A 27670-nucleotide genomic window follows, 5' to 3' on the forward strand; every position below is an offset into this window, starting at 1 on the left:
TGACATATAAATTAATTTTTTTTTAAGACACAATGGTACATACCCAAGTACTACAAACAATGATCACCAATAATTTTACTCTCTTTTTGTTTTTCTCAATATTTTATTGGAATAATTAACTTTCTCATCAGTTAACAAGTTTCACATCGTTTGTGAGATGGTCTGACTAAGTGTTTATAAACTAGAGACAATCCTCACTTTACAAGCTAATTTTGTAAGGTTGAGTTAGGCTCAATACTTAATTTTAAGATGGCATCAAAGCCTATCCACGATTCGCTGACCCACTTCGTCGGACCGCCTGCAATCAAGTTTCTGATCGGACCCTCCACCTTTCATATTTTGTCCAAATCATAAGATTTTACCAAACCAAGACAATACACATTGAGGAAGCCTTACAAAAAAAATTTGCAAATGATAACTCAAAAAAATAAAAATAAAAACTAATAAATCAAGACGAAACATAAACCTTCATATGTTAAATGGAACAAAATATCAAGAAGATACAATTGATCCGTTAAATTAAACAGAGAATAATTACTGTTCAGAAATAGTAAGTAGCATAGGGCGCCAAACTTTCCTTTTCAGCAACGACCTGCAACGTAAACCGCTCCAAACCGGGTTATTTAAACCCGGTCCAACCCTCCATGAATCAGACCGAAAAAGACCCATTTCCGCATTTTCCTCTCTAGCCGGCGACGACACAAACAGATCCTTCAATGAGTTTCTCCGCATCGAATCTTTCTCTTTCTTCTCCATCTCTAACACCGACACGTGTCCCTGCCGCCGAAGTGGTCGAGTCAGGCTTAGCCCAAGTAAACTCCGCAGCGTTGTTTTGGGCCTCGGTAGCTGAATCAACGGGCTTGTCCTTGGGCTTAACGTTGGGCTTTTTTCTACCCCGCATTGCGTCGCGAAGATCTTGAATTTCTGCAGCGTCGCCATGTATAAGCTTCGAGTGAGTTCTATTTCTTTCAACTCTGTTATAGATTTATAGGAATTTGTGTGTGTTGTGATGAAATGAATTTGAATTTGAATGTTGAAATGTATAGTGATGATGATTGTGATTGTGATTTGTGAGGGGACAAAGGTGATTGATTACTTCTAAGAAGCATGGTATCTATTTTGGGAATGCTTCCAACATATTCATTACTTTTCTTTTTCTTTTCTTTAATACTCTTTCTTTCAATTTAAGACTTTATGACCATGACCATGGAATTGAATTATAAATAGGATTATTCATTAAGCACTTTTTCCATGTCTCTTTTTAAAAATACAAAATGAATAGTTTCACAAGTAAAAGAGATTGGTATTTTGGTGGATTAATAATGTGTTGTCAATTACTAGTACCATTAGATATCAATCTTAGTTATACTAGTTAGTTAAGCTAGTTAGTTTTGTTATTAAATTGACTCATAAATGGAGAATTAAGTAATTGTTGTATTGATATTGTTTTTTATATGACTTGCACAAAAGGAAATGATTTTTTAAAGTCAAAATTTTGATGTCAAATACAATGTTCTTTGAATTTTGTCTGTATTTTTAAAATGCGTGTAAGTTGTAGAGAAATAAAAAGTAAGTTGGAGATAGAGATAGACATATACAGTCCCCGTGAGCTTAGCTCAGTTGGTAGAGACATAGCACTACATGTGCAGGAGCTGAGATTCGAACCTGGGACACTCCACTTATTCACCTTTAAGGTGGATTTTTTAGCCATTAGGCTACTTGACAAAAAAAAAATAGACATATACAGTTTTGGACAAGTTTGCTGTATTTTGATTTTGATTTTCAAATAACAATGTTGTTGGACAAATTTTCCTTACCCTTGGGATTTGGGATTTATTCACTTACCCTTTTTTAGTCTTTTTAAGCATGTGAACACACATTACTTTAACCAGTAAATATTCTTAACTTTACCATAACATAAAGAATAACTGTTATTAGAAAAATTGATTGATTAACCATCGGCATTGGGTGTATTAGATTTACTTTCCCATTTCTCAGTCAATGACTTTGGTGAAGAGGATGATTCTTGCTTCTTATCAATAGCAGTTCCTACTATTGGTAGATGTACTTCTTTAGAGCGCGAGGAGCCAGCATAGTCATGTACTTTTTCTAGATGATCAAACTCAAAATTCCTACCATCAATTTTCTTGAGTTCTTGCAGAACTTGATCCATAGAAGGTCTTAATTCCATGTCTCCTAGCACACATTGAAAAGCCAGTTCTGCCACTGAATTTACCATCCTTTTAACTTCACTGTCTGATTCAAAACCAAGTGATGGGTCAACCAGCTCTCCAACTTCGTCGTTTCTTATCTTCTTAGCTGCTAAGTTTGCTAAGTTAATTTCCTCTCCTTCTCTGGCAGCATCAATTGCTGTCCTAGATGATATTAGCTCAATGAGCACCACACCAAAACTATACACATCACTCTTGACTGAGAGCTTGTAGAGTTGAAAATATTCAGGATCAAGATAACCTGGACTTCCTTGTGGAGCTGTCGAGACATGGCTGGCATCGTTGGGGAACAACCTCGATAGTCCAAAATCTGCTACCTTTACAGAAAAATTAATGTCTAGTAGAATGTTGTTGGTTTTGACATCACGATGAATGATGTCGGAAGCATGTAGATAAGCCAATGCAGAAGCAGTTTCTATTGCGATTTGCATTCGAATAGGCCATGTCAGCAAACCAGCTCTAGCTAAATCACCATGGAGATGGCTAGCAACAGTTCCATTTGGAATGTATTCATATACAAGCAGTAGCTCGCGGCTGTAACGTGAAGTGCAACCATAGAGGGACACTAGGTTCCTGTGGCGCAAGCGAGCCAGTATTTCGATTTCGTTCACAAACTGTTCTACTCTCCTGTAATTGTGCTCAAATAATTGTTTCACAGCAACCTCCCTTCCATCTTTGAGTTTTCCTGGTTTGTAAATATCAATGCTGAACTAAATCAGTAAGATTTAATTATGAATTACATTATATAGGTCTTGTTTGGAAAAACAACTTAATTAAGCAATGATCATATAAGTGTTTATTATGTATAAGCTATTTCATAATAAAAGATAAAATGAAGTAAAACTATTTTTATATACGCTATTAGCCATTTTCATAAGCTGTCCTGCAGAACTTATGAAAATAAGCTGAAAACAACTTATGAGCATGTCATAAACTATTTTCATAAGTTCTCCCAAATAATCTCATAAGTGCTTATATCAATATATAAGTGCAAATAAGTCAATCAAAATAGTGTATGTAGAAATGGATAAATGTGTACTGACCATAGTAAACAGTGCCAAAACCTCCATCTCCTAGCTTTCTAGTGCGGTCGAAATTGTTTGTTGCTTGTTGAAGCTCTTCATAGGAGAATACAGGCACCCCAAAGAAGAGCTTGTTTGACTCCATTTCACGATTTGGATAAGGATCAACATAAGTGTTGTTGCTTGGTTGGAATTGGATGTGTGCAGGGCCATATTTTCGTTTATAGTACCGTAGCGCGACAAACAATCCAACTATGATCCATGGTCCAATGCCGACTCCTGTAACAGTAGATTGTAATGACTTTTAGTTTGACAATTGACAAGAACTTTCATTTTTATGTTTTGGTTCAACTTCAAAACTAATAAATGAAACTAATGAAAGAAAGAAAAAAAAAGTTAAAATAATTATGTTACTCTGTTTTCAATCATAATCTGCTGTTAAAGCGGTACGGAAGCATAAATATATGCACAAGTGCTCACAATCAGTTATGTTTGCAAACACAAACTAGTTATATTGAACACTAAAGTATGTACATCACCTAAAATCAATCCTAGCTTCCAAATTAAACTTCTACCCTTCCTGCATAATAATTCAAATTGGAAGTAGTTAGCAAAATTCTAATGATCCATGTAACGTCTTAACTGTTTGTGTAAGTTTTGTTAATGCATTACCTTGCAGCGCAATAAACTCGTTTGTTGCTGTCAATACGACAATGACCTTTTCTATTACGATGACACTGTTCACATTGATATGATTGTTGGAACTGAAAGGTAATTTCATCAGCTAAAAATGGAAACGGGTTACCAGAAAGTGCAAAGCCTAATTCAGTGACGGGAAGATAAAACGATGAGCACGACGCGAAAGAGTTGTTAGACTCAGCATCAGATATCGAATCACCGAAGTAAAAATCATAGTGACTACAAGAACTATTTTTGAAGAAATTATGTGGAGGGTTGATGAATAATTTTTTGGTACGGTTGCATTTGACAGCAGTTATATTGTCTTTCAGATAAAATAATCCAAAAGGAGATGAAGGAGGGAGGTTAATATTATTATAGCTGAAAGCCTCACAAGCACTTTTGTTCAAAAGGTTGGTAAAATTGTGGTCAATAATGGAAATAGTATTTCCCTTGCGCCGGTCATTAACAATGTTTGTAACTTGAAAGTGTCTTCCTCCATTGGTTAACTGGATGGTCTTCATTGCAGTTCTGTTGGTATCATCATTGTTGCAAATTTGCCTTGAAAACGTGAAAAAACAATACTAGTCTGCTGTTTTCCGCCCCGGGCGGAAAAACCTGTGTTTCAGGCGGAAATTTGAAGCAGGAAAAGGGATGGTCTCTGTTTTGCCGCCCCAGGCGGAAATCTTGGTGTTTCAGGCGGAAATTTCCGCCCCAGGCGGAAAAAGCTGTGTTCCGGGCGGAAATCACTGCAGGGTATTTAAAGGGTCACGTTTTCTGTTTTTTGAGAGGAAGTTTTGAGGGTTTCTTTCACCAAAACGGCGGCTAGGGTTAAGAGGGTTACTCTTGGTTCATCTCTAGGTTTTGGGTGTTGATTCTTTCATCTTGTAATCACTTATCATTGAAATCTCTTGGTCACGGGAAGAGATTTGGGAAAAGGGTAGAATTAGGATTGAAGTCTAATTCTTGCAACTCTTTTGTATTGAATCGTTGTAATCAAATTTTTCATTGATAGTGGAACGGAGAGCTGCTCTCTCCCCCAGACTAGGTCGGTTTTGACTGAACTGGGTAAACAATTGCTTCGTGTTCTTACAGTTTTATTACTTATTTTTGTTCGTGATTATTATTGCTATTTCCACGTTTTTGATTGCTTATTCGATTTGCTCCACACATCAAGATTATTGGTGTGATTTTTATCGAATTCACAACAATTGGCGCCCACCGTGGGGCAAAGGATCAAACGAATTAAGTATCATGGGTTCTAAGTGGGAGATTGAGAAGTTCACCGGTAAAAATGACTTCGGTTTGTGGAAGGTGAAGGTACGGGCAATATTAACACAACAAAAGTGTGTTGAAGCATTGTTGGGCATATCGAATATGCCAAATACTCTCTCGAATGCAGAAAAGAGCGAGATGAATGATAAGGCTTTGAGTGTCATTATCTTGTGCCTCGCGGATAATGTATTGAGGGAAGTAGCTAAAGAAAAAACTGCGGCGGCTATGTGGACCAAGCTGGATGCGTTGTATATGACGAAGTCTTTGGCACATAAGCAGTGTTTGAAAGAACGGTTATTTTTCTTTCGAATGGTGGAGAACAAGCCTGTGGTGGAGCAACTTTCGGAGTTCAACAAGATCATTGACGACTTGGCGAACATTGACGTGAATTTGGAAGACGAGGACAAGGCCTTTCATTTGTTGTGTGCTTTACCCAAGTCACTTGAAAATCTCAAGGATGCGTTGCTTTATGGCAAAGAAGGTACTATCACCTTGGATGAAGTTCAATCGGCTTTGAGGACCAAGGAGTTGACAAAGTTGAGAGACTTGAGGGTTGATGATAGTGCGGAAGGGTTAAATGTGATGAGGGATAGAAGTGAGAACGACGGTAGAGGAAAGGGGAAGAAATATGGGTCCAAGTCTAGGCCAAAAGGTGATAATGGTGGCAGGTTCAGATGCTTCTATTGTCAAGAACCGGGTCACTTCAAGAAGGACTGTCCTCAGAGAAGGGGCAGCGGTAGTTCGTCAGCTCATGTTGCCGTTGATGAGGAGGAAGGCTATGAGAGTGCGGGAGCTCTCATAGTCACCAGTTGACACTCATAGCTTGCTGATCAGCCTGGAGAGGCGGTGGTAATAATACTCAACATCAGCCTGGAGAGGCGGTGGTAATAATACTCAGGATTACGTTCGAAACAACAACTTTATTACTGTGAGAATGCGGATGTGCTAGTGTGGTGAAGTTGGGAATCAATGGAGTTGAAGTCATGGACTTTGGATGCTCCGATCACATGTGTTTTGAGGAAGGAGTACTTTGAAGCCCTAGAGCTAGTTGAAGGTGGAGTTTGTTCATCTTGGCAACGGGAAAGCTTATAAGGTTCAAGGTATGGTTGAATTTCTTTCACACAATGCGAGGTATTGTTCTTGAACTTTGTTACTAGTTGTGATTCTCATGGTGTGGATAAGTTGTGAAACTTCGGTTGGTTTTTTAGTGACATTGGTTGGTTTTAGTTGTACTAGTGAAATGAAGTTTACTAGGTGGTGGAACTAAACCGGGAAGTGTTGGAGACTAATAATGACTTGATGTGTGTTTCGGAGTAGTTGAAAAGTTTTACGTTACAAGGTGGAAGACATAGTGGATATACCGGTTTAAGGCTTTGGTGGAGGAATCTCGGTTTGAGGTGGAGGTATACCAAAGTGGTATGGCTATGGAGACCTTGTGTGGAAGCAACGGTGATCAAGCTTGGTAACTTGTTAGACTGCGGGAGGTAGTTGGATACAAGGAGAGTTTGAGGTTGCAGCTTGTGGAACCACCTAAAATTCCAAGGTTGGTTGGAGGCAAGCAATTCTTCGTGAGTACGGAAGCATTCCGGGGTTCGAAGATGGTGTGGTGGAGCTTGTATGATTATTCTAAAATTCCATGAATAGTCGGATGCAAACAATTCTTCAGGAGGACGAAAATGATCAATTCGGGGGCTGAAGAGGGTATGGTGGAGCTTGTAGAATTGTCCTAAAATTCCAAGGGCAATTGGAGGCAAGTGTTTCTTCGAGAGTACGGAGCGGTTCACTTCGGGGTTCGAAGAAGGTATGGTGAAAACAAGTGGAGAGAGCAGCACGGTGGTTGATGGGAAGTTGGCATCACCATCGTTTTAAAGGCAAGGTGGAGATTGTTGCAAATTTGCCTTGAAAACGTGAAAAAACAATACTAGTCTGCTGTTTTCCGCCCCGGGCGGAAAAACCTGTGTTTCAGGCGGAAATTTGAAGCAGGAAAAGGGATGGTCTCTGTTTTGCCGCCCCAGGCGGAAATCTTGGTGTTTCAGGCGGAAATTTCCGCCCCAGGCGGAAAAAGCTGTGTTCCGGGCGGAAATCACTGCAGGGTATTTAAAGGGTCACGTTTTCTGTTTTTTGAGAGGAAGTTTTGAGGGTTTCTTTCACCAAAACGGCGGCTAGGGTTAAGAGGGTTACTCTTGGTTCATCTCTAGGTTTTGGGTGTTGATTCTTTCATCTTGTAATCACTTATCATTGAAATCTCTTGGTCACGGGAAGAGATTTGGGAAAAGGGTAGAATTAGGATTGAAGTCTAATTCTTGCAACTCTTTTGTATTGAATCGTTGTAATCAAGTTTTTCATTGATAGTGGAACGGAGAGCTGCTCTCTCCCCCAGACTAGGTCGGTTTTGACTGAACTGGGTAAACAATTGCTTCGTGTTCTTACAGTTTTATTACTTATTTTTGTTCGTGATTATTATTGCTATTTCCACGTTTTTGATTGCTTATTCGATTTGCTCCACACATCAAGATTATTGGTGTGATTTTTATCGAATTCACAACAATCATCACAACCTCGAATTTCCAAGGCACCACAGTTGTGGAATCCAAACTTGGTAAAAGGGTATTTAATGATCCCAAGATTTCCACAATCAAATGATTCTGGACAATCATCACTGTGTCCATTTCCTTTACTAGTTAAGACAAGTAGTAGCAACAGCACAGTTAAATGAGAGAACAAAAGGAATCTATGATGCACTACATGAAGCAAAGCCATTCAATGTGTTTCACAATTTGTTCCACACTTGTTAATTTGCACTACATATAAATAGAGTATATCCTTTGAAGCCAATTGATACGCTAGTTGACCTGGAAAGTTGCTATACAAGTCTTGTGAATCTGTGTCTATCGCTGACCATGATCTCTTGCGCTTATAATTGACCACCATTTATTTCAAACCCACTTATTGCTATATTCTCTATGAAAATTATGGTTCCTTTGAATTCTCTATGAAAAGTAGAAGTGTAAAACACGTACTACTAATCTTCTTCGCGTTTGACATTTCCAAAGACCACTTTCTCAACAAAAAATAATATATTGGTCTTTCCTTCAAAAGTAAAAACACTCGTCTAACATTTTTTTTTTAACTAAAGGTATTCTTTACGCGTAACTGCGGATAATAATCTCATTTAAGGGTTTGACCTCTCCCAACAAATGTTTTTCCATACGCACTAGCCGGGGATCGAACCCAAGACCAAATGGTTAAGAGATTCATATATCCCACTTATGCTGCACTATTTAGGTAAAAGACTTAAATTTAGTTTGTATATATTTTGATCTTTCATAATTAAAATAGATTTTGATTTTTTTTGTAAGGTTATATATTCTTTTATGACAAAATGTTTAAATAAGTTGGGTCTTGAGAGAACATTAGGGTGAGAGAAAACACCAAGAATTAGATGATGTTTATTCAGAAATTAGGTCTTGGCATTAATAGCAAGATTTCAACTCAAGTGTTTGTAGGATCTAAGTTAAATTTTTTCCAACTAGACCAACCTAAGCATACACTCAAAGCTGACTGTGGAAGAGGATAAAATACCCGCCAAATAACCACCAAATACTAGCAATTCAGTTTTTTGGACCTGTTCTATTTTTTGATAAATTTTTTGAACCTGTTCTATAAAATATTGAAATGTAGTATTGTTTTTCTTTTCATATTATGAAAGAAAGAAAGAATTGCAAAACTATATATCGTTTTGCATCTTTCTATACTTACTTACAATAATTTCAGTTTCAGATCAAATTAAGTTAAAACGCTAACCCTAAATCCATCAGCAGCAGCGGCAACACCGCTGAAGACAGAGCTACTTTGCCTCTTCTTCATCTCCTGTGGTGACTTTGATTTGCTTTTATGAACCGGAAGATTGATCGCATTCATCGTAAATTGCAAATGTTGAGCGATGTTCAGGTAACTTGTTATTGCTAATTCTTGCTACTCTATCGATTCGACCATAATAATCTGATTTCCTTTTGATTGAATCCTTTGAATATAGTTAGACTGAATTCTAATTTCTTTATAATTACTACTAGGACTAATCATAGGAGAATGAACTCAAACAAATATCAATAATTTACAGTATATAGGTGTAATTCTGCTGTGGCTAAGTTTTTAGTAACAAACTTTAGACTATGCAATTGGAGTAATCATAATGAGGAAAATAAGTTGACATGTTAATTTTGAAATTGATTAACTTGACTCAGAATTATTAGTTAGGAACTTCCTTCTACACAACAAGCTAATGCAATAAAGTAAAAAAATTAAAAATTAAAAATTCAAGATGTCAAATTACTAACAGAATATGCATAAGCTTTTGGCTAATCTTTGAATCTGCAAATAGAATTTACAATCATAACCCTAACACAAGTGTTGATGAAATATTTATCATGGTCTTCAGAAATATAAAAGGTTTAAGTTACAAGTGTCATATTACATTCGGCTTGCCGATTGACCACTGGCATTTGAAGTAGTGGATTCACTATCCCATTTTTCTGACACAGACTTAGGAGAAGGTGTTAACTTTTTATTCTTCAACAATTTCACCTCAATATGGTCGGGTGAAGACGGTGACAGTGAACGCACATCGATACATGATATCCTTGCTCCACTGTCTATTACTTCCTCTACATGTCCAAACTCATCCCTACCACTCCCACTATCAATTCTCCTTATCACCTCCAAAACCTCATCCATTGAAGGCCTCAATTCCTTATCCCGTTGCAAACACTGAAATGCCAATTCTGCTATTGAAACTATTTTCTTTTTAACATCATTATCTGACTCAAAACCAAGGGAAGGATCCACCAGCTCATGGATTGCACTTTTTTGAATTTTCCTTACTGCTAAATTTGCCAAGTTTATCTCATCCTTATCTCTGGTCATATCAACTGCTGGCATAGATGATATCAGCTCAACAAGCACAACCCCGAAGCTGTAAACATCGCTCTTGCTTGTAAGCCTGTAGCATTGATGATATTCCGGATCCATATAGCCCGGGGTTCCTTGTGGAGCTGTGGAGACGTGTGTGACATCATTTGGGAACAGTTTTGACAGTCCAAAATCAGCAACTTTAATGCAAAAGGTGTTGTCAAGAAGAATATTGTTTGTTTTCACATCACGGTGAATGATTTCAGAAGCATGGAGATAAGCCAAAGCAGTAGCAGTCTCTAAGGCAACTTTCATTCGGATATGCCACGGCAAAAAACCAGACTCACGACGCAGATGACTGGCAACAGTTCCATTTGAAATGTATTCATAAACAAGCAATAGCTCATGACTTTGATGTGAAGTGCAGCCATAGAGAGACACTAGATTTCTGTGCCGCAACCGAGTGAGGATCTTGATTTCATTCATGAACTGTTCAACTCGTTTAAAGTTGTGCTGATATAGGCGCTTCACAGCAACTTCACGTCCATCTTTAAGTTTTCCTGGTTGTTAAAGAATAAAGATGAAAGCAAGTTATTATTAACTACAGGGAGATGTTATAATTAAACCTACCACCCTTTTCAGAGATAGTTGAGTTTGTGTGAGTGTGACACATACCATAATAAACAGTTCCAAATCCTCCTTCTCCAAGTTCTCTTGAACTGTCAAATTTTTTTGTTGCTACTTCAAGATCCTTAAAGGAAAAGACTGGTACCCCATGGTAGACACTGTCACTCTCTGTGTATTTCTTTGAGTAGAACTCAGGAACGCGTCGCTTGCAGCGCCATATAATCAGCAACCCAGTTATAATAATGACAACAAGGAGTCCAATGCCTAGAAATCAATAAAGGGGAGAAAAATCCAATCATTAATTGAATATTATCTTGAAGAGCATGCAAAAGGAATTTCAAATAGTGTCTGATTGACTGTGATTACTTGACTATTATGTCATCTACCGTCCAAACTTTGATAGGTCATAAAAAGGGAAATAAACATGTAGGCATACCAGGGTATCGAAGACATTGAAGGGGAGGGGGAGATCAGGGTATCAAAGACATTGAATGCATGTGTAATATGATTCTCAGGATTATTCAATTTTAAGACGGGAAATTCAAGATACTTCTATATCAGAGGAACATTACCAAGCCCTAACTTCCGAGCCAATCTTTTATCCTCTGCAACTGAAATGAAAGGCACCAATTAATTTAAAACAAGCAATAAAGTAAGGACTCGGGACTAAATGACTATATACAAGGCAGGATATATCAATTGTGCTAATTTTACATAAAACAGTCTAGTAACTGAAATTTAGGATTGAATTATTGCTGAGTGCTGAACTACCAATAATAGATTTGGATTTTGTTGGTGACTCTTTAATAAAAATCGTTGTTGTAACCTTTGGTTGAGGCCTAGTGAATACCCTTCACAACCTCCCATCCCCTTAACTCTTTTTAACTAGTGCATATTTATGTATACCTTGGGCACAAAGGAACTTTCCGTGAATGTCAAGTTGACATCGGCCTCCTCGATGACGAAAACATTTATTACAATCATCAGATAATTGTACTTCAATTGCGATATCAGAAGATAGGAAATCAAAGGGGTGAGAAGTAGGGATGTCTCTTATTGCAACCTGAAACATTGTACACTTTGCCAAAGAGCTTGGTACTTTGAAACCAGGAGGTATATCAGCATTTTGAGGGTCATAGTAGATATTATAACCGGAACAGTTTGTGTTTGTATATTTGACAAATAATTTGGGAGGGGTGACACTAAGGGAGTGGTTGCATTTGAACATAGTTATATTATATTTGATATAGAAAGAACCTAAAAGAGATTTGGGAGGAAGAGTATAATTGCGAAAGGCTTGGCATTTTTTGGATAACAAATTCTTTCGTTGAGCTTCATCTGAGACCGAAATGATATCACCATCCACGGATATAACACTAATAAACTGTTTTGATGGCGTCTTGCCTAGTTGGATGGTTTTGGGAGCAGATATATTTTTGTTATCACAACCACTTATGGTCAATAAGCCACAGTGAGGGTGTTGTTTAATCGTGAAAGGAAAGGTAATATTGCCAAGATATCCACAACTAAAAGAGGTTGGACATATTCCATCTTGACCTGAAACAAGCAGAAACTGGAAGAATATTAATGATTTGAAAATGAAAAGGGGGGTCATTTTGAATTGTAAGGCCATGATAAGGAATCAATGATATTAATGGAAAATAAGCAAAAGTGCAAGAAAATCTCCCCTTTATAAGTATGATTCTCTAAAGAGAGTGTGCTGTACTTCACTCTTAAACTTTTCCACAATAAATATATCCCTATTGAACCGCCTGATGCGCAAGTTGACTTAGAATATGACAACATAAGAAAGACTATAGCTAGTGAAAAGGGTTGTCTTGCAAGAAGGGCAAGTCCTCGCCCAAAGAATTCCATTATATCAATCCAAACTGAGAATTAAGGTGACCAATCCCTGACCCCCTGTGCCACGTATCTGGATTTTCTGTGTTGTTTGGTCCTTGGCCTCTTTCTTCCGTAACATCCATCTCATTTCAACTCAATTTTACTCTACTTCCTCTGAGACTTACAACCACTCAGCGCATATGTCACATATATTAAGAGGTGAACACTCTGGTACACATATTATGTGAATATGTACCGGTACATGGCTTAGGTCGATGATTGTGAATGATTCACAAATAGTATTTAATATAGAAAAATTAATAAATATTATTTATAAATCAATTAGAGTCATCCACCTCAACAAATGTACCGGTACATATCCACATAATATGTGTACCGAAGAATTCACAAACATTAATATTTACTTTTTAAAAGTAGTTAAATTAAGTGATACAGCGATTAATTCATTCTGAAAGGCTAAACCATTCTATTTAACTGTGATTTTCTTAACTTCCAAGAGTATCCCCTCTCACAGGTAGGTATGGTCTATATCCAATATATTATGGTGTAGTGTAGTCCATTCAATCTAGTGAGATAATGTTTGGTTGTTTTTGTATCTTCTCGCTGTAGGAGTGAGAATAGTTCAGATCGGCTACAAAGAGCCAGATCTAGTCTACGTAGGTCCAGACCGGCCCAGAACTTTTTTTAAATAGAGAAGACTATAATTTTTTAAAAGTATATTTAGCTAAAAAGACTAGACTACGAACTATAAAAAGCCTTTTAGGGCTACTAAGTCGGCCTACTTAAATAAATGTTGAGTTAAATTCAATTCTAATAATACTATTGTGATCTTATCTGGAAAGGATTTTTATTTTAAAACTAAAGTATGGCACTATGGCTTCGGCATCATTTTGCAGTGCCATTATATCAAGTATAGCTCTAGCACATAATGAAAAGTGATTTTGGTTTTCAGTTGTTGGGAAAAAAGTGCAAACAAACTCATCCAAGGAAGTAAATATTGTCTAACGTACATTATCAAGAAAAGAAAAAGAAAAGATAAGATAATTACAAAAGTTGGGAGATGAAAGATACAATATATTTAAACTCGTTTACAATGACAATATAGCTAAAATCCAATCACTGGCCGACCAAAATAAAAACTGCGCCCTCTTGTTATAGATGATAATGTTCAGTGCTGCATGTTATTATGCAAGGCTATGCTATTAATGACCACTGGTATTCCATGAAGTAGATTGACTATTCCATTTATCAACCACAGCTGTAGGTGATGGCTGTGGCATCATTTTTTGGAATAATCCAATCTCAATCTCAATCTCATCCCCATCTGGTGAAAGTGGAGAGGGTGGACGCTCTTCTTCAACTATATGCTCAGGCACATCCTTCCCACTTTCAATTCTCATCAACACCTTCAAAACCTCATCCATGGAAGGTCTCAATTCGTTTTCCCTTTGCAAACATTGAAAAGCCAACTCTGCCACTGAAACTATCATCCTCTTAACCTCATTGTCTGAATCAAAACCAAGATAAGGGTCCACCAACTCAGTAAGTGCACCCTTTTGGATCTTCTTTAAAGCCAGGTTTGACAAGTTAATCTCATCCTTATGCCTGTTCATATCAACAGCAAGCTTAGATGATATTAGCTCAATGAGCACAACACCGAAACTGTATACATCACTCTTGCTAGTAAGCTGGTAGCATTGATGATATTCTGGATCAACGTAACCCGGTGTCCCTTGTGGCGCCGTGGAAGCATGGGTGATATCGAGGGGGAATAGCCTTGAAAGACCAAAATCTGCAACTTTAACACTGAAGTTGTTTGTAAGGAGAATGTTTTTGGTTTTCACGTCACGGTGGATGATGCCAGAAGCATGCAGATAAGCCAGTGAACTTGCTGTCTCTATGGCAATTTTCATCCTTATATGCCAAGGAAGTATGCCCGACCTTGCTAAATCGCCGTGGAGATGACAAGCAACAGTGTGATTCGGAACATGTTCGTAGACAAGCAGTAGTTCATCACTATGATATGAAGTACAGCCATAGAGGGATACAAGATTTGTGTGGCGTGTGCGAGCAAGGATCTCAATTTCATTTGTGAACTGTTCTACTCGCCTACAGTTATGTTCATATGGGCGCTTAATAGCAACTTCACGTCCATCTCGCAGTTTTCCTGGTTATTTGTTAAGGATCAGATAAGAATCAGTTGTTCAACATGATGCATGGAAATACAGTACAAGTATACAATTATTCTATGTTCCAATAGAGAGTGGATTCTGGGATGGTATTGATTTACCATAGTAAACTATTCCAAAGCCTCCGCTTCCAAGTTGGTTGGCGTGGTGGAAATTATTTGTAGCTTCTTCTAGCTCCTTGTAAGAGAACAGAGGGATTTTAAAGTAGACAGTGCCGTTTTCTGGACCTTGATTATGGTAGGAATCAATCGCATCAGTATATGTGCTTCTCGATTGATTCTGGAGGTCCGATGGAGCATGCTTTCTTCTGGAGCAGCATCGAATTATAAGAACACCCAGTGCAAACAATGTAATGCTTAGACCTATAGTAGGAAAATTCAACCTTCAATCAGACAAAACATTAAATATATGATATATTGTAGTATCTTCATATATATGAATTCTTACCCTTGGTTATCTATTAAAAAAAGTATTGGTTATATATATTACCTATTCCAAGTCCAAGTAGCAGCTTAAAATATTTTCTCTTCTTCTTCGGCTCTGCAGCAGAAGCCAATTTGAAACAATTTTGTAAGTAGTCTAAAAATAAACAAACGGAAGGTATGGGTGTGAGAAATTTATCTGAAGCGTACCATTGTCACAGTAGAACATGTTGTTGGCATCAAGCCTACATTGGCCTCCTCTATGGTTGCAGCACTCATCACAATCACGAGATAATACTATTTTAATAACCATCTGACCAGATACAAATGATAAAATGTTTTTGGTATCAGTCAAATCTTTAGATGGAAACTGAAGTAGCAAGCAGGATGAGAAAAAGCTATGTTCCTTCTCTTTAGTAACATTGGGATATGGTTTACTATAATAATAGATATCGTAGTTAGGACACTTGTGTTGAAAATAGTTTGCTGGGGGATTGATATTGTGGTTATGATTGCATCGGAAGAGAGTTACGTTATAATCTATATAAAAAGAAACAAAAGTAGAAGGGGGAGGAAGAGTGTAGTTGTGATTCAAAGCATCACAAACATTATTCTGCAATCGCTTGTAAAAATCTTGATCAGAAATCGTAATGGTATGCTGGCTGTCAATGACACTAGTTAGCTCTATGGATTTTGCATTCTTGTCCAGTTTGATGAATTTGGGTGAATAATAACTGCCATCACAGCCATTTATCAGTATGGAGCCACAGTCTGGTTGTTCTACCTTGGTGAAAGGGTAACGTAAAGTCCCACGAACTCCACAGCTGAATGAGCGTGGACAGTTATATTGGTACCCGCTTCCATGCCCTGCTGATAAAATCAGCGTGAAGTGACAATACAAGAGGAAGCAGAAAAAATATAATGAAGTCATCTCAATTTTATGAAGAAAAAGTAAAGGACCCTTAACATGAAAAGAAAAAAGAAAAAAACTGATTCTCTATTGATGTGGTGAAGGTTAAGTACTAGTAGTGTGAACTGTAACATATTACATACATTGTCTTCACAAATAGATATGTATCATGGATGAATCAAGTGGTCTAAAAGGATAACTCATTTGATACGTCAGTTGACTTGGAAAATGATGGAGGAAGACTTTTGATTAACCATAGTCCATATATATGTGAGATATACAAGACAAAGTTACAAAGGTGTGTTTCTGGCCATTTCTTAATTATCCCACTAATGAAGCTGGAACCCACTACCCTATTTCCTTTATTGACTAAACAGCACATTCAGACATTGAATCTTCAACATTCAAACTTTTCCAAATTTATTTACTATTCCACAAAAACTTTTACACTTTGTATTCTTTTTTAGGGGAAAAAGTTATATAAGTATATACTGTTATTGAGAATATCATATCATATCCTTGTTTTTTCTTTCTCTCTCTTCTCTTTTCCCTGTGAGGTGTGAGATCAATGTTGCTCACTTGATAGGGACACTTGGTTAAGGTCAAGGTCAGTGATAAACTAGAAGTGTACGTATATATAATGAAAAATGCATAGCAATGTTGTTTTTAAGAGGATTGGTTTTGTCATTCAAAAAGATTAGCGACGTAACTTGTTGTCTGTATGTCTTTTATTCATATGTAATTATCCTATATTTATTAATTATATATTTCTCAAATGATAATGATTATTAAACGCATCATCAATTTGACAGCCACAAATACATTTCAATTTTCATGAATTTCAATAAATTTCTTGGCACATGAAGTTTCCAAATAGCTTCCAACATGTACCTTTTCCCCTAAAGACAGGCAAGAAAACAAGGACAAAACTTATAGGCATTGGTCATGCTCATCTAATATTACAATTTATTAAAAAAAAAAATTAAAAATCCAAGGATAAGCAGATAGCAAACGTTGTGTCCAAAATTTTCAGTTTTCTGTCTTATTTTTGTACCTCCTTTTTTTATACTTACATATGTACTTCCATTTCAACTCAACTCTCTTACCTGAACAATGTCTCGTAAAATAATCATCGTATACTATCATCTATACAGGTGGATGAGACAACAAGATACATTGGACTAACTCTTTGTAATGTTTAAACTAACAATCATTGCTTAAAGTTGATACATTAAAAATGGATTATCAACAATTGATATTCGACGAAGTGATTACGCACTGGCATTAGGAGTAGTACTTATACTTTCCCATTTATCAGTGACGGTGTTTGGTGAAGAAGGATGCTTCACATTTTTCATAATCTTCAACAATCCAACTTCATCCCATTCAGGTGAGGCTAGTATTGGTGGTGGATTTACATTACTGTGTGAAGACCCAACATCATCAACATCTGCCTCTTCTACAACCTCAACCATGTCCTTACCACTCTCTATTCTCCTAAGTTCATCCAAGACTTCTTCCATAGAAGGTCTCAACTCCTTATCCCTTTGCAAACATTGAAAAGCCAATTCTGCCACTGAAACTATCATCCTATTAACCTCATCGTCTGAATGAAAACCAAGACAAGGATCTACCAGTTCATCAATTGCACTTTCTTGAATCTTCCTTGTGGCTAGAGTTGACAAGTTAATCTCTTCCCTACTTCTGTTTATATCAACAGCAGGCTTAGATGATATTAGCTCAATGAGCACAACTCCAAAACTATATACATCACTCTTGCTGGTAAGCTGATAAAATTGGTGATACTCGGGGTCAAGGTAACCTGGTGTCCCTTGTGGAGCTGTGGAGACATGAGTGGCATCTTCAGGGAAGAGTCTTGAAAGGCCAAAATCTGCAACTTTAACACCAAAATTGTCATCAAGGAGTATGTTGTTTGTTTTCACATCACGGTGAATGATACCAGAAGCGTGGAGATAAGCCAAGGCAGTAGCGGTTTCTATAGCAATTTTAATTCGTATAGACCATGGTAGTAAGCCGGGCTTGGCCAATTCACCATGGAGGTGAGATGCAATGGTGCCATTTGAGATATATTCATACACAAGCAGTAGTTCACGGCTGTGCCGTGATGTGCAGCCATAGAGGGACACAAGATTTTTGTGCCTTAAAGTTGTCAGGATATTAACTTCATTCATGAACTGTTCTACCCTCCTATAGTTGTGTTCGTATAAACGCTTGACAGCAACTTCACGTCCATCGGGAAGTTTCCCTGGATTTTAAAGGTTGAAGTATAAGTTATATAATATGATGGAAAGAGTAATTTAGTTTGTCGGTTAATTGTGTACATACCGAAGTAGACAGTACCAAAGCCTCCATCTCCAAGTTCTTTATTATGGTCAAAATTGTTTGTTGCTTTTCTAAGCTCGTCGTAGGAGAATAGTGGAACTCCAAAGTATTTACTACCCATTTCTCGGCGTGGATTTATGGAGGAATCAGAAATAGAGTAACTAGATTGGAAGTGCCCAACTGAGATAGCATGTTTTCGTTTGTAGCGTACGAGAAGCAGCAAAGCAATCAACAAGATGCCTACGATTCCAATACTCAAACCTGTGGAAAATGGCCAAAAGAATATACCAAGATTACTTTAAAACATAATAAATGGAATGAAATCTGTCATTGCACAGATTGGAATCAATAACCATACAAATATTTTAAAATAAGTTTCGCTCTTTTAGATCAAAGAACGGAAAAGAAAAGAAAAAAGTGCCAAAACAAATCAGAAGATCCTATGAGTTGAACATATTGATGAACTTTCACGCTCTGTATTAATGAATTAGAAGAAAGAGTGCTGAAAGTTATGTAAAAGGTACATTACCTATACCCAGTTTGGCATGCCGACTTAGTCCTTTTCTCGCTGCAATTAGAGGAAACAATTCAGATTTGACATATGAAGATAAAGATAAAGTTGTGTAGAGAAAAAACATGGTTTTCTAATTCAGAGTGTTGCAGAGATTATTAAAACTCAATAGAACTCGGCTCTTGTCATCCAAGAGTAATAGAAAATCAGCTAAAAAGTGTAGTATATATGCCAAATTTAAAATAAAAATACTAAAGACAACTAGTTTGTACTTAGATTAGGCACATCAATGTAGTGTCTCTACTCTTGATTTGTCTGACTCTGATAATGATATGGGAGAAGGAACTGGGCTTGGTGCAGTTTACAGAAAAATAAACAATGTTTCACAAATTCAGATGGAAATTTTCATGAACCTCTAATGCGAAAAACAGATAAAAGCAACAATTATATTAGTTCAGTGCACTTATGTGTGCTTATGTTTCCAGTGTGTCTGTTTTAGTATACCATTGGCACAATAAAACCCCCTGTTGCTGTCAAGTTGACACTGCCCTCTTTGTTTGAAGTGACAATATGCACATTCTTCTGTTATTTTTACTTCAATGGAGATATCAGCCGTTACGAAAGTAAAAGGGTCTTCACCATCAGCGACGTCTTTAATGGGAAGGTGGACATTTGTACAATCGGTAAAAGCACTCCGAAACACATTATCAGCAATAATGTAAGGCTGGTAGAAGAGATCGTATTGGCGGCACTTTGTATAGTTATGCATATGCATATATGTTGGAGGGTGTACATGGAGGGTATGGTTACACACAAACAGGGTTGCATTGGTTTTGATACGAAAAGAAGCAAAGCCAGAGGTGGAAGGAAGAGTATAATTATATCTGAAAGCTTCGCAACTTTTGGTTTGCAGCAGTTTGTAGAATTTATCGTCTCTAAAAACAAAAGTACTACTGCCACGACCATGAAACTCGAGAGGATTTACAACTCCAACCTCAAACCATTTCCCTTCCTTCTGTAATTGGATAATTTTAGGCTTTTGTGGGTCATCATCATCACAATTATGTATTGGCAATAAGCCACAGTCCGGGTGTTCAGTTGTAGTGAAAGGGAAGCTGATATTGCCAAGATATCCACAACGAAATGAAGGTGGACAATCTCCTTGGTACTTACTCTTATCTCCACACACCAACACAAGTAACATCATGAGGTGTGAAAACAAAAGGAACATAAATTCATAAACTAGACTCATCCTTAATTCTCCTAAGCCACTTTATCTGCAAAAGGGGGCAGTGATTTGATTTCTAAAGCAAGTTGAAATTTGTCTAACTTGTTTTTACACTCTTCAATAGTTCAATGTTCACAATATAATAACACCAACTTGAAGTGCCTGATATGATAAACCAAGTGGAAAACGAACATGAATGGAAATGAAGGTGGGAACACATGATATCTAGATTTTGGCCTTTAGTGAAGTAAGACCAACTTCATGCTCAAGTTACCATACTCCTATTTGAATAAAGACAAACACTTGACTTCATAAACTATACAACTGAATCTTCTTCTATTCGTCTTTAAGGCGCCTAAACCGTCTAAACCACGTAAACTTAGGATTATAAACAACGAGAAAAGTAATAGTAGTTATATGCATGGAAACTAAGATTGAGAAATATAAAAACTGAGAGGTCTATATTCTGGAGTTAGTCCATCCTTAGTGATTTTGATATTAAGAAAACAAAAAGTGGGGCCGTATGGTTGAAATGCTAAAAAAGGACGAGAGAAAATACAATACAAGCAACAATTTGACGTTGAAAGAGTCTTAAAATCCAAGGTTCACACTTCCACTTCAAAATGACTAATTCAACAAAGAGAAAACGCGTCTAGGAAAATATGTGTATGTCTATCTGTCTCATCTTCATCAACTGTCCATATCATAAAAATTGACTTCAAACTTCTTCTGCCTCTAATTATTAGTACCATGATCTTTTAGCCTCCGTGTACCCTCTAAATACTTCATTATTGTTCATCCATATAATTCTTTCATCTTTATCCAAACCACAGGGTATAAAAACATACGGAGTAGTGGAGTACTACTTTTATTTTTGTCAAGTAATTTAGTGACTAGAATTTCAACTTGTGAATAAGTAGATGTATCAGGGTTTCAACTCGGTCTATGTATTTTAACTGCAATGAGTTATACTCACAGGAACAAAATATATTATTTATAACTATTGATTCAGTGAAAATCAAAAATAAATAAACTATCGACAGATAAAGAATAAATTAGTGAAAAAAATTGGTGATAAATTAGTTAAAAGATTTTGCTGACGTGTGTCTTAATCGAACATGCTAAAATATTTAAAAGTAAAATTATTACATTACATTAAAAATACAATAATTTGAGATTAAATGCACAATTTCTTGAGAGAAATATTTTTATATTAAATATTACTTATTATTTATCTTTACGGCACATATTAGCATTTTTTTTTGTTACATCATGTTAGCATTTTACTTTTTTGAGTTTGCATTTACATTTGAATCGTGTCCGACAATAAATTTGATGTCGACTCAATATACCAAATTTTCTTAAGAAACCTATCCTAATTTAAGTTGTTTCCTTCCTCCATCCGGGTGGAATTGTTTCAAAAATTTAAATTACAATTTTGGGAATATTATTTCCTGTAACATTATTACTTGGATTTTATTATTGTCGATGTGTTTAGTAAGTAATTTAAATTTTTATATATTTACCGATCGTTAGTTGGTTCAGTGGTGATTGGCGCTGAACATGGTAGGGAGGACCACGGTTCAATCCCCGCAACTACGATCGGGAGGGGGCTGGAACCACTTGATGTCAGAACTGACCCCCGAACCAGATTAAAATGATGTTGGAAACCAAAAAAATTAGATATTTTTAAAATTAGTTAAAATACAGGAGTAATGTGGTAGTCGGCATTAACGTGTGGTTACATTTTTTTATCAATGTGTGGTTACATTTTATTATTATGAAAATGTAAGATTTTCACCCTTTTAACATGATAATTAGTTACGGTAAAAAAATGATAATATTAGTCAAAAATGGCAATAAAAAATTGGAAAATTATGTTGAAATTATATTATAATGAATAAAAATTACTTGTCAGTAAAAAAAACGGATATGAGTCGGTTACGGTTACCCTAATACTCACTTCATCTCATAGATAAATTTGGATAGATGGTTGTTTTTTTTCATCCGAATAAGGGTGTGTTTGTTTTAACTTTTCTAAAAATGGATTTTATAGTGTATTGTTTTTGCGTTTTTAACAAAGATTTTTTATATAAAAGTTTCAAATGAAAAAATTTGTTTAAATAGCTTCTTTTAAAATATTATTTTAAGTATTTTATCAATTTATTACAAAAAATTTGTATCATAAAATTTCAAAAAAATCTCGAAAAAAAAAAAACTATTTTAAATAGTTTTTCATAAAAATCATTCTTTAGAGATAGCTTTTTTTAAAATTGTTATTTTTATTAAGTTAAAATATCTAACATAAATATTTAAATTCTTGAATGACAAAATCAGTAAAAGTTGAATTTGAAATAACTTTTATTATTTTTAACTAAATTATCATAAACACTTTTAAAAAAAAATATTAAAGTTTAAACAAACGCGCTTTATTACATACTAAGTTATTTTTAAAAGTTATAGGTAGTGGAAAAGAAGCACCAAAAAATATAATCACAAAAGTGTGATGTGGGCTAAGAGATAGCAACCCACCTAATTTGCCGACCTACGGACTGTCAGGGGATTAGGCCATCTTTAAAAAATTCCTATTTCAATTTTGGTAACTCTTAATTTTTTAATTTGATGTTTTCTCTTTAGGGCGCTAACGTATCTTTTATACTTAAATAATTCAATTTATCCTTAATAAAAATTTCGGTTCGCAGAAATTGAAATTTTTTCTAGGAAAAATTCGATTAATAGAAACCTAACTTTTTTTTCAAGGCAACAAAAATTCGGTTTGTAGAAATCAAAATTTTTATTTTAGGAGACGAAAGTAAAATTCAGGAGAAAAAAGAATCATGGGGCCTAAAGAGAAAACATCTTTTAATTTTATAAGTAAATTTTTAGGTAATCCATCTTTTAGTTAGGTACTGGACTCTTTAGATAAATTTTAAATTTATTTTAATGTAAATTAATATAAAAATATGACATAATATTAAGTTTTGTCTATAAATATTGGTATTTAAGTTAGCTTTGGAGTACTAAAATATTTAGCTTTTATAAATAATTAAATTACAGTCAAAATTAATAAATAAAATAGAGCAAAATTTATGGTAAATAATATAGATATAGCTCACCTAACATCCCCATACCCGATATATGAAATAGCAATATGCATATAAGAAATTAAGCTTCATTACCTAATAAAAGAATTTTGATAAGTCCTTGTGAACATAGCTAATTTTTTAGGAATAACTAAAATTGATTTTAAGTAGTTAACACTTAACATCTACCGGCATAGTATGTCTTTCTCACATGCATCGACCAAGCATTGAAAAACTCAAACATTCACGGTCACCGCTTACGAATCGACTACAGATTATGTTTTAAGTATACAGATTTTCAAAGGCCTAGACATAATTTTTTAGGATGAACGAATTATGTTTTAGGTATAAAGTTTGTTTGTAATTTGCATATATTCAATAAAAATTGGTTCCTAAATATATTTATAGATTGAAAGAGATGGTCCAATTTTATGAATGATGATAATAATACTACTATAGGAATTAATTAGGATAACAGATATGTGGTCATAATAATAATTGAGCAAAAAAGAGAAACAACATGGTGAGGTAGGTGGCACCACTAGTGAAATTAAATCAGTCTCTTTCAAATAAGCCTCCCACCCTTCTCTTTAAACCTTTGATAACGATACCTCTATTATATCTAATCATACAGTAGTAATCCATATTTATCGACTTCAATAGATTTGTTTGATTACGAGCTCGTAGTGAAGAGGGGCAAGGGACGGGGAGCGACCTCCGCCCCTGTCCTTGTGTTTGACCCAAACACGGGTTAAGCTCATTTTTTGTTGTGGGTGGCGACCAGGGTGCAGTGGTCGGTGGGAGACTACCCTTGCGGTATGGTTCGAGACTTTGTAATTTGGATCGTAGTATTATATATGACTTGTAATATTGAAAATTTTGATTCATTCAATTAATAATATGGAACTACAACTACTTTAAAATTTAAATTTGCAGACGTGTAAGCCACTAAGTTTGGTCTAGTGGTGAGGAATTTGGGTAGTATGCATAAGGTGATATGTTTGATCCTCATTGTCAACATTGTAAACAAAAAAAATAATTGCAGACGTGTGTGTCGAACCATGTGAACAAACGATCGTGCGTTATTGTTTGTGATTTGCATTTCTTTACTATTCTATTATTAGTTGTTGTTGAGTATGGCTCATATGCATCATTAGGGTTGGGAATAGGCCAGGCGGCCTACAGGGGCCTTCGGCCTGGCCTGTATAAGCCTGGCCTGGCCTGGCCTGGTTATTAAAAATGTCAGGCTTAGGCTTTGAAAACGGCCTGTTTACATAAATAGGCCAGACTTAGGCTTCTAAAAAGGCCTACGAAGCCTGATAGGCCGGCCTGTTTATAATAATTATTATTTATATAATATTATTATTTATATCTTATAAAAAAATATTATTTATATAAATATTATTAGCTTTAAATTATTGCGACTTTTCGTAATCGTATTTGTTATTTTATTAGTTTTTAATTATTGTGTTAATCATATTATTAGCTTTTTCTTAATGTTGTAGAAATTATAAAAATTTAAATGTGAACTTTTGAAGGCCTGTTTAGCCTATTTAAAAAAACTATATAAAGAAGCTTTAATGTAACACAGGCTTTTAAACAGGCTACAAGGCCAGGCCAGACTTTTAAAAGGCACAGGCCAGGCCAAAAAAAATAACATTTGATAGGCCACAGGCCAGGCTCAGGCCTGAAAAAAAATCGTAGGCCAGACTCAGGCCTGTCAAGGCCTGGCCTGGCCTGGCCTGTTCCCAACCCTATGCATCATGAAGAGGTTGGGGGCGGCCGAAGAGTTGAGCTAGCGGAGCGAAGCTCCGGTTCTGGGGTATTTGTTGTTGTTATCTAGACCGAATTATTATTATAAATACCGTTTGTAACACTGAAACTCTAATTCATTTGTTCATCTAATAGAAATATGTTGCAGCGAATTCTACGGTCGAATATGTACCCACGACTTAGGAAACTCCGTTATCAAACTTCTCGTGTGTGTTCAATATTATTTGCGTTCGTTTTGTTACTAGTTATTCTAATAGTTGTACTAATTAGTAACAAGGTTCGTGATACTAAGTTTTTTGTCTTTTTCTTTTTTTAGGGAATCTAGTGACAAAACTTGCATCAAATTTTTTCGCGGTTACTATATAAATTGTGAATTGAGATTGATGGTTGTAGGATATTCACATAGTTTAATGCAATAATCGATCTCAGATGTTGATTTAAGATCGAACGATTCAAATTTCAACTCAATTTTATAAAGTGAATCAATCACAGCCATTTATTTGGATCAGACGGCCGACAGCTGTAACTACGTGACCCGGCAGAAAATCTAATTCCTATAAATTGTAGTTACAGTATATTGGGCAATTGTGATCTTGAAATTTATATAGTCACTATTCAGCTTTTTTTTTTGTGCACATCAAAAAACCTAAAACAACTAATGTCTCCATATGATTCTAGAAGCACTTAAATCATTAGTGATTGTGGTTAATTTGCTAGTGGCAAACAATGAACCTCTTTGATAATACTCATCGGCATATCTCAGCTCCTATCACTCCACCACACACTCGAGAACACTTGTACACTTGTATTGAAATAAATAGTATTATGCAATTAGGGGAGCCGGAGTATCATTTACATTGGAGTTTAGAACAATCATGTAAATAAGTTGTACACCGCATTTTTACCCAAAACCATAAAGTATTAAATTTATGGATCTCACTTATAATGTATTCAACCTTAACTTTTCTAAACAATGTAAAACTTAACCACCTCACACATGTCGACAAAAGTATTGTGGATTTAAAGGTTACTTTTTTTAAAATACTACTGCTAGTAACTTAAATAACTTAAAAAGTAACTGATATAAAGAAAGCAAAAAGGAGAATTAAGGATTAAAAAGACACAAACCTGAATCACATTTTGCAGCATGAACTCTATCAGTACAGTAACATCTGAAACTATATATAGATGAATTAAAACCACACCTCCCTCTACTGTCGTAACACTCTCTACAATCAGCAGCTATCCAATTCAACAGAAACCCATTTCTCAGCGACTCTTCAATCTCACCTTTCACACCATTTTCCACCATAGCATGCACCACACCATCCCTGCAATTCTTTGACACAAAGCTTGAATTTTTATCATCTCCATACAATGCCACAACCGAACTCGTTTTGTTTTCTGCAAAGCAACCAATTGTGTTCCTTTGCAACTCTCTGGGTAGCTTTGTTGAGTCGCATCCAAAGAACAAAACCACTTGTGTTTGGTTTTGTGCAAGATTGAACACGTTAATAGGAAAACTGAGGTTTTGACTAGGTGAAAGACAACCTTTGTTGATGTTAATGGTTGATCTTGAAAAAACAGCATTGGAAACCCTTAATGATTGATTTTGATAGAAAATCTGGTGGATTGGGTAAAAGGTATTGGTAAGATTAAGCATTGGAAAACCAGTATTATTGTCACAAGAGATACCAAAACCAGGGTAGCCGCAAAAAGGTTGTTGTTTTTCTTTGATGTAGAAAGGGTATCTTATAGTTTGGTTGCCACATGTTTTAGGCTCACAAGCTGTAAAAATTGGATGTACATGGCAATAGCATAGAGTGGTTCTGGTAAGAAAATAGAAAAGGGTGATGTATGAATAAATCAAGGGAGAAGAGAAGAGAAAGAAGAAGGGTTGTTTTTGGTTCATTGTGGGAGATGGTAGAAATCAGAGAGAGAGGATTGGAGAGAGAGATAAGAGAGAGTTGAGACACCAATTGAGAACCGTGAAGGGTTTGACCTGCAAGTGGATGTTTACATGCTTTTCTTTCATATATTTTGAGTATAAAGGAGTTGTCTAGTTGTTTTTCCCTGCCCCATAACTTTGAATCTATCTTCAAAATATGAAAATTCTATGATTAAGACTAACAAATTAGCAAAGGTCAAACTGAATTTTATTTAAATTTTATCTAAATACAATTTAATTTTTGTTTATATATAAAATCAAAGAGCGTGTACTAGAGCTGTCAAAATGGGCTAGCCCGAATGGGCCGGCCCGACAAGCCCGATTTTTTCCCGGGCTCGGGCTTTGAAAATCCTAGCCCGAATTATTTCCGGGCTTTTTAGCCCGGCCCGACAAAGCCCGATTAAAATATGGGCTAGCCCGAATGGGCCGCGGGCGGCCCGCAAGCCCGAAAAAATTAAAATTAAAAAAATAAAATATCAAAATAAATAATTTGTTTTGGATGATTTGAAATTAGTTTGTGATATAAATTATAAAACACCGTCCGCTACTTAAGTAGCAGATGAGTAAAAATAGGGCACCCAAGAAACTCGTAGGTAGCGGATGAGTAAAAATAGGACGCGCGAGAAACTCGTATGTAGTGGATGAATAAAAATAGGGCG

The 27670-nt window shown here is 35.9% G+C and overlaps 4 protein-coding genes across 6 annotated transcripts; all 4 read right to left on the reverse strand.

Annotated features, from left to right (window-relative positions):
- Window positions 1–1747: 1747 nt before the first annotated feature.
- LOC123901261 (LEAF RUST 10 DISEASE-RESISTANCE LOCUS RECEPTOR-LIKE PROTEIN KINASE-like 1.1) lies at window positions 1748–8097 on the reverse strand. Its single transcript, XM_045951597.1, has 5 exons — window positions 7759–8097; window positions 3926–4478; window positions 3793–3833; window positions 3275–3532; window positions 1748–2916 (listed from the first exon to the last, which is right to left on the reverse strand). The coding sequence occupies exons 1-5, from the start codon at window positions 7964–7966 to the stop codon at window positions 1952–1954; spliced, it is 2025 nt and encodes a 674-aa protein (XP_045807553.1). The 5' UTR covers window positions 7967–8097; the 3' UTR covers window positions 1748–1951.
- Window positions 8098–9535: 1438 nt separating this feature from the next.
- LOC123901266 (LEAF RUST 10 DISEASE-RESISTANCE LOCUS RECEPTOR-LIKE PROTEIN KINASE-like 1.1) lies at window positions 9536–12768 on the reverse strand. 2 transcript variants are annotated; one of them, XM_045951601.1, is made up of 4 exons: window positions 11648–12768; window positions 11314–11352; window positions 10790–11005; window positions 9536–10674 (listed from the first exon to the last, which is right to left on the reverse strand). In XM_045951601.1, the coding sequence occupies exons 1-4, from the start codon at window positions 12372–12374 to the stop codon at window positions 9677–9679; spliced, it is 1980 nt and encodes a 659-aa protein (XP_045807557.1). In that variant the 5' UTR covers window positions 12375–12768; the 3' UTR covers window positions 9536–9676. The 2 variants fall into 2 exon arrangements, with proteins under 2 accessions (XP_045807557.1, XP_045807567.1); XM_045951611.1 differs by having other exon boundaries at window positions 11314–11346; window positions 11648–12741.
- An 823-nt stretch (window positions 12769–13591) lies between these two features.
- LOC123901280 (LEAF RUST 10 DISEASE-RESISTANCE LOCUS RECEPTOR-LIKE PROTEIN KINASE-like 1.1) lies at window positions 13592–16411 on the reverse strand. The gene is made up of 4 exons (XM_045951618.1): window positions 15426–16411; window positions 15283–15333; window positions 14895–15155; window positions 13592–14771 (listed from the first exon to the last, which is right to left on the reverse strand). The coding sequence occupies exons 1-4, from the start codon at window positions 16144–16146 to the stop codon at window positions 13807–13809; spliced, it is 1998 nt and encodes a 665-aa protein (XP_045807574.1). The 5' UTR covers window positions 16147–16411; the 3' UTR covers window positions 13592–13806.
- A 533-nt stretch (window positions 16412–16944) lies between these two features.
- On the reverse strand, window positions 16945–27157 carry LOC123901295 (LEAF RUST 10 DISEASE-RESISTANCE LOCUS RECEPTOR-LIKE PROTEIN KINASE-like 1.2). 2 transcript variants are annotated; one of them, XM_045951620.1, is made up of 4 exons: window positions 26192–27157; window positions 18998–19036; window positions 18472–18729; window positions 16945–18391 (listed from the first exon to the last, which is right to left on the reverse strand). In XM_045951620.1, the coding sequence occupies exons 1-4, from the start codon at window positions 26973–26975 to the stop codon at window positions 17397–17399; spliced, it is 2076 nt and encodes a 691-aa protein (XP_045807576.1). In that variant the 5' UTR covers window positions 26976–27157; the 3' UTR covers window positions 16945–17396. The 2 variants fall into 2 exon arrangements, with proteins under 2 accessions (XP_045807576.1, XP_045807575.1); XM_045951619.1 differs by lacking the exon at window positions 26192–27157 and adding an exon at window positions 19484–21294.
- Window positions 27158–27670: the final 513 nt, after the last annotated feature.

This window comes from Trifolium pratense, linkage group LG1, assembly GCF_020283565.1.
Source record: "Trifolium pratense cultivar HEN17-A07 linkage group LG1, ARS_RC_1.1, whole genome shotgun sequence".
In the NCBI taxonomy this organism is placed as follows: Eukaryota; Viridiplantae; Streptophyta; class Magnoliopsida; order Fabales; family Fabaceae; genus Trifolium; species Trifolium pratense.